Source organism: Centroberyx affinis, unplaced genomic scaffold (assembly GCF_046629955.1).
Source record: "Centroberyx affinis isolate AG114_WGS23_722 - 3 ecotype Tasmania unplaced genomic scaffold, CSIRO-AGI_Caff_v1 ptg000857l_1, whole genome shotgun sequence".
In the NCBI taxonomy this organism is placed as follows: domain Eukaryota; kingdom Metazoa; phylum Chordata; class Actinopteri; order Beryciformes; family Berycidae; genus Centroberyx; species Centroberyx affinis.
In genome coordinates this window covers 116,060-122,500 of record NW_027279451.1, presented here as the reverse complement: position 1 = coordinate 122,500, position 6,441 = coordinate 116,060, and the positions used below count along the sequence as shown (strand labels likewise).

Sequence of the window (6,441 nt, the reverse complement as noted above, 5' to 3'; positions counted from 1 at the left end):
CGATGGGTAGCGTAATTTTAGACATGTCACGTTAAAGGTATAGGGTGATCAATTGTTTAATTTGCCTGTAGTCATACATCAATGTGTGCAGATGTCAATGCGGATGGCTGATCTGTCAATGAACTATTATACTCTTTTCCCGCAATAGAAATGACTGAGAATGAACGCTCAATACAAGCTGCTAGAGAGACCCGAGGCTGTGAGACAAGCGCGACAAGTAGAGACAAGGTCTCACTATATCTTATTTGTGTATGTCATTTAGCCCATCTGCTTGACAGGGGGAATGTATAGTCAGGCACATTTCAGTTTTCATGTCAATGTTAAAGTGTCAGAGAAATTGCACTGGTGTGATTTGTGAAATGAAAAGGAGAGGGCCTTGACAAATAAATGAGGTGACTGACTGACTGGATGTACGCATTTTGTGTTCCTGTCCCTGCTCTGATGGAGAGGTTATTCAGGCGCCGGCTCTGCGGACTTCATCTCCCACACTGCCTTGGGGCCATGTCAGATTTACGGTTATCCGTGACGGGCTCTTATCAGGGATTTGGAGCGGGACTTTGCAGAGTCATCTGGAATATTGGCCGTATCGTTTTTATCCCGCTCAGAGACACAGCAAGAGGCCAAGGTCGGGATATCACAAGTAACACATGAACGCACATTCAGATGAATACAGTCGCGCGCACACACACACACACTACACACACACACACCTGCACACACACACACACACACACACACACACAGACGCACGCACACCCCTGACATCCCCTGCTGGGATCATTGGGTGGCAATGCCCTGTCATATCAGGGTATATAGACAGCGAGCTGACTGCAGTGGCTTATGGGGCAGTGCGCTACATTAGCCCAGCACTCACAGCTGGTACCGCTCTCTGCTGCTCTGCTACTGTAGGAACTCACACTAAGTCAACGAGTCGTCTCTGTTTTTACAAATCCACTTGTTATTCTAGTCTGAAATGAGTTTGGTACAATCAGGAGTCCGCTGAAGGGCAATAATACCTCAATGATCGGGACCCCTTGTCTTATTGAAACACCTAGAACAATCCACATATATCAAGTATAGTGCCTCCTCTGGGCTCGGTGTGAGCTTCTCCCACACTTGCAGTTGAGCGGAGCGTACACTCTACTGTCTAAGAGTGTTGTTTTCCACTGCTGCATGTTCACTCATCCCTACAGGCTGTGTTTAAAAGCCATTACTCCAGCCAGCGGGCCGGTCGGCAGGCCTTGAATGTGTTTAGTGATGTGTATTGTCTGGCTCTCTCATGACATTTGGATTGCATAAATGGACCATTTTCCGACTCTCTATCTATATTCTTTCTTGATGCTCCCTCCTCTTGCTCTAAAGCTTTGTATTTCCTCACTACTCCTTTCTCTTTCTCTCTCTCTCTCTCTCTCTCTCTCTCTCTCACTCTCTCTCACTCACTGTGCTTTTCACTTCTTGTACCATTTGCTTCTTTCTTTTTTTTATTTCTTTGGAATTATTTTTCCACTGCTCTCTCTCTCTTACTCGTTCTCAGAGTGGAGACATAAACATTTCATTGTGCTGTGTAGTGTAGGCCAGTGGGTTTCAGGTCCTGTCTGACAGTTCTTGCCCATATTTAACATTCTTCAGTGTGGCTTACAGCCTGCTGCAACCTAGTAATTGGGTTTGTGAGCAGACTGAGACCCCAGTTAAAGAGTCTCTGTCTTCTCTCATTATAGTCTGGGTCTGTACAGGCCGGTCTCCAGCAGTGAGGCTGGATCAGGTCTGCTCAGGTCTGACTGGGCCAGGTCGGACTGAGGCGGGGACAATCGGAGCCTGATGGATGGACCCTGACAGCTTGTCTCTGTTGGAGACCTCCTCAGTGTCCCTGGGAGTAAATCTCACAGTGTCAGCATGGCCTTGGTCAGCGTGCCGCACAATCACACAGAGGCGAGAAGACATATTGAGTGGAGTGCCGGAGTGAAAACACTCATTCGCCGCAACAGAGCACGCACTCCTAGATGTGGGCCACACACGGCCTGTGTAATCACATATATAAGCATGCACACACACACAAACCAAGGACCAGCAACAACAATCTGCCCCAATTGATATCCAATTCTTCCGAGTCTGACTGGTCATTAAAATCACGGGCAGTGTCAAGCGTGGGGCGGAGAATGAGGGAATAAGAGACATGTACAGCCTCCCCACCGCAGGGAAACTCATTAACTGGGGTAACACAGGCCCAAGCAGACTCCACATCGGATAATTATAGGATTTCAGAGTGCTACAAACTCTGGGAATGCCGTCCGGACACTGGGAGGGAAAATCAATTGAATAGCAGCTTTATCCATTGTCTCTCGAGGGCTAATCAAGCCTTCACAGCTGATCCCTCATTCACAACTATTCAAGGTTACAGAATGGAATTCCCAGTTATTCCTGCTCCCCTACAGAAAGAACAGAGAATTCCCATTTGATACTGAATGCCACACAAATCATTAGAACAGTAATCCAAACAAAACTCTCTCTCTTTCTCTCTCTCTCTCTCTCTCTCTCTTCCAATCTTAAACTTTCTTTCCCTCTCACCAAGTCCTCCTCAAAAATGTGTGGTTTGTTCATTTTCTCAAAAAGTACTCCATAACAGCCGATGCCAACAAATTACTTTGACCTAAATGTATTTGAAGAGTTTTATTCCAAAATGATACACCCACTCTCCCATATTCACTGCTGGCATGAAGGTTAAGCACATTATGGGTTAGCATTGAAGTTATCATTTGCTTATAAAATAGTTTATTGAGGACAGAATCATTTATGTTTTTCAAATATCGCCTGATATATTTCAGCTATTTCACACATATATATATATATATATAGCATTTTGGCATGAAATCCTTCATTTGTAAGGGTCCAGCTGTGTGTGTGTGTGTGTGTGTGTGCAGGTGTGTATGTTTAGGTGCATTTAATTGAGGTTGTAAGAGTCCAACTGCTCAATCTCTTTCACCAGCAGCACATGAAGACAAATGTCCCAAACCTTTGAACCAGAAAACAATTACCCATCGAAGGCCTTATCAGCCAATTAATCACCATCACCACTACATGTCATCTTCAACACACGCCTGTCAGACATCTAACCTTCATCCTGTTCACTTGGTCAGAGACTGGTACAGGCGACAAGAATACAGTGGGGCAGAAAATAAAATAGTTGGGGTGCACAATTTAATATAATAGATACAAGTAAATGAAATAAAATACTGAAATCGCAATATTGACTACTGCAATTTCCAAATCAAAAAGATAATACAGGTTTTTTTTTTTTTTACAAACTTACAGGGAAAGATGTTACAGGCGGTTTCCCTCACAAGGTACTATGTAGAATACCAAATCAAATTTCATGTCAAAGAAAAACTTTCATTTTATACAAACTGCAGTATCATTCTGCCACCACTCGTTCTATTTTTTAAACATTTTTTTTTGATAAGAAAGTGAAATGATGTAGGAAAAGCTGCGTCAACATGTATTATAATTCATAACACAATTGCGATGTTCAGCAAAATCAATTGTAGTATGATTTGTTTTGTCAGTTCTGTGCCGTCCTCATGTGTGCCGTTATTTTTCATGTATTTGGAGCAGTTAGATATGTGTGAATATGGTGCCTTGTGGATGCAAGTGTGAACACATGCAGGTGTGTATGTGTGTGTATGTGCACGTGCCTGGCCATGGATACGTATGTGTATCTGTCTGTATGTGTGTGTGTGTTTGTGTGTGTGTGTGTGTGTGTGTGTGTGAGAGAGAGTGACAAAGTGTTTATGTTCCAGATTACATGTTCAACACGAGCTTGTCTGATTTCCCTCCTCCCTCCATTTATAATCTTGCAGGCAGACAGAGAGGAGTCTTCCAAAGGGCCAATAAGTGGCCAAACTGGCCAGTGACACTCAGTGACCTTTGACCCCACAGAGGGGAGGCGGTACTCGCTCTATTGCAATCGATATTTGACCGCAGGACCCAGAAGACCCACTTGATTGATCTGATCTTCTGTCCTGCTTCAAATCTATATGGGAATCCTCCTGAGACCAGGGCATACAGCCACACAGCTACTGACACATGTATGCATGTATGTATGCACACATGCAAGCACGCTCATAAACTCACACATACACACACATCTGCACACACACACACGCATCAAATCCCTACACAAGCTTAATAGCACTGTGATCGGACAAATACACAGAGACACACTCACATGCATAAACAGTCAATCAATAAAGAGAGCGCTTCAATAACTGAACAAAGAGACAAAAAATAAAGTCCATTAAACTACTCTCTCATTGTGTTACCAACACTCTATTCCACACCATAGGGAGACACAAAGCTTGGTATGACAATTAAATGACTGAAAGTAGTCATATCACTTAGTTAGATAATGAGAATGTAACAGATTTTCTGACTGCTAAATTGCTGAATCAATGATACTCCATTGATCTTTGTTAAGTAGTCTAAAGGGCCTGTTCAAGCTACAAGGCTGATTTCACTGATACGGGTTTAGCCTGGTGAGTGACAAACATTTGTTTTTTATTATTATTTTGTTGTCAAACTCAGGTAATTTGTTTTTAGTCTAAGCTTAATCTATTCCCATAAAGCCATCCTTTAGCCTCTTAAGAACAATAACAGCAACTTTAAACATCTATGTAATATCTGTTTAACAACAATGGCTGGATATATGGCCATAGTCTACTCTAATTTGTGGTTTCATTAGCAGCTGGAGGCTAGCAGTTCGAGGGCTAGAACAGCTGGACAGTAGACAGGGAGGTCAGGTCAGAAATACTGCTCCCTCCTCTCTGGTCCAAACACATCATCCATTTGGTAATTATATCTATTCATTAAGCTGTTTAACCTCTGGAAGCTCTCACATGGACCCTCAGTCGCAATCATGTGGTTTAGTCTGTGTTTTCGTTTACTCCTGGTGTGGTTTTCAGGTGTACGGCCAAGCTTGTCTGTATTCTGTGTCACTGACCATCTTCCCAGCTGGTTGAAGCACATTATTCATAGATAAGTTGCCCTTCTGCCCTTTGTGCCTGTCTAGTGTTCTTCCTTCAGTATAAAACCTTTAGCTAAAGGTCAGTCTTTAAAAACCTCAGACATGCCCACTCATGTCTGCTGTACACACGCACACACAAATAGACACACTAAGAGACACAGATAAACGCACACGCACACACACACACACACACACACACACACGCACACACACAGGTTTGTGTATGCATGCAGTGACTTCTCGAGTACTGCTGGCCCTGCAAAGATATTTTGGCCGAAGATAATTGAAATGCATGACCCACTCTTGTTTTAATGTAAATATTAGGTAAGATGAGGTCGCCTGCCAAGTGGCAATTAGTCTTAACTAACCCAGTATATTGAGCTACGTAATCACTGAGTGCTCGAAATTGCCATATAACACACAAGGCCTGTTTTGTCTCTGTCACTGGCAGCCTGTCTTTACGTTTGTTTAACAGATTAGCTGCATCCCTATATCTATTCTTGTCATGAACAAAGTTTCTACCTTCAATCTTTTCTCTCTCCATTTTCTCTTTTGACCTTTGCATTTGTTCACAATTGATGCTCAATTTGCTGGCATTTAGAGCTAAAATGAGTTTCACATTAACCCTTGGTGACCCAGACACTGAGCAATTGGATCATTTGGTGGCTGTCACTCTCTCTGGATAGAGGGAATTCTAGCTAATTCTAGCCAGGAGGTATACCTTTTCAGTAATCATGCTCTCTTTACCTGAGACACAGGCAAAAAAGCTGCACCCGCATCTCTAAAGCTCATCAGACAGCTCAGAATGACTCACACAGAAATGAGGAGGGGAACATCCCGCACAATTATCTGGCCTTCGCCTCTTTGAACTATCTTTTATAAAGTAAGGAACACATACACGCGCACACGGACACGCTCACACACATGCATATACACACTCGTTAAAATATGTGAACATACAGTCTGTGCATGCACAGGCTTCGAACTGGAAAACACAGAGGAAACAGTAAGTAAGCTGCTGAGATGAAGCATTCGGTACCTGAGCCTCTCTTGGAGACCACCTTCAGACTCTGGGACAGCGTGACGTACAGCAGGATCAGCAGAGGGCTGGGAGGTCTCATCTTCCCCCCGTCCTCACGGCCTGCAGGAGAAGAGATGAGGGCAGCGGGAAGGAGGGAGAGGAAGGATGGCAGGAGAGAGAGAGAAAGAGAGAGAGAGGGAGAGAGAGAGAGCTATCAGTCAGTGTTTGTAAAGAAGATAAAGTAGCCCCTTGTCCCTGCTGACAAGAATGAGTGTCAGTGTGTAAAGATATTCTGTAACACCCCAAACACTGCAACAAATGCACAAACACTGATGCACACACACCCATACATCCACACGCGCACACACATACACACACACACATACACACACTTGGAAACGCA

General features: G+C 43.7%; 1 protein-coding gene across 2 annotated transcripts in view; it reads right to left on the bottom strand.

Annotated features, from left to right (window-relative positions):
• il1rapl1a (interleukin 1 receptor accessory protein-like 1a) overlaps positions 1-6,138 on the bottom strand; it is a 123,644-nt gene extending 117,506 nt beyond the window's left edge. For both annotated transcript variants that reach the window (XM_071521083.1, XM_071521084.1), the window contains exon 1: positions 6,057-6,138. In XM_071521083.1, coding sequence (XP_071377184.1) covers positions 6,057-6,138 — 82 coding nt within the window. The remainder of the gene's footprint in view (positions 1-6,056) is intronic.
• Between the last annotated feature and the right edge of the window lie 303 nt (positions 6,139-6,441).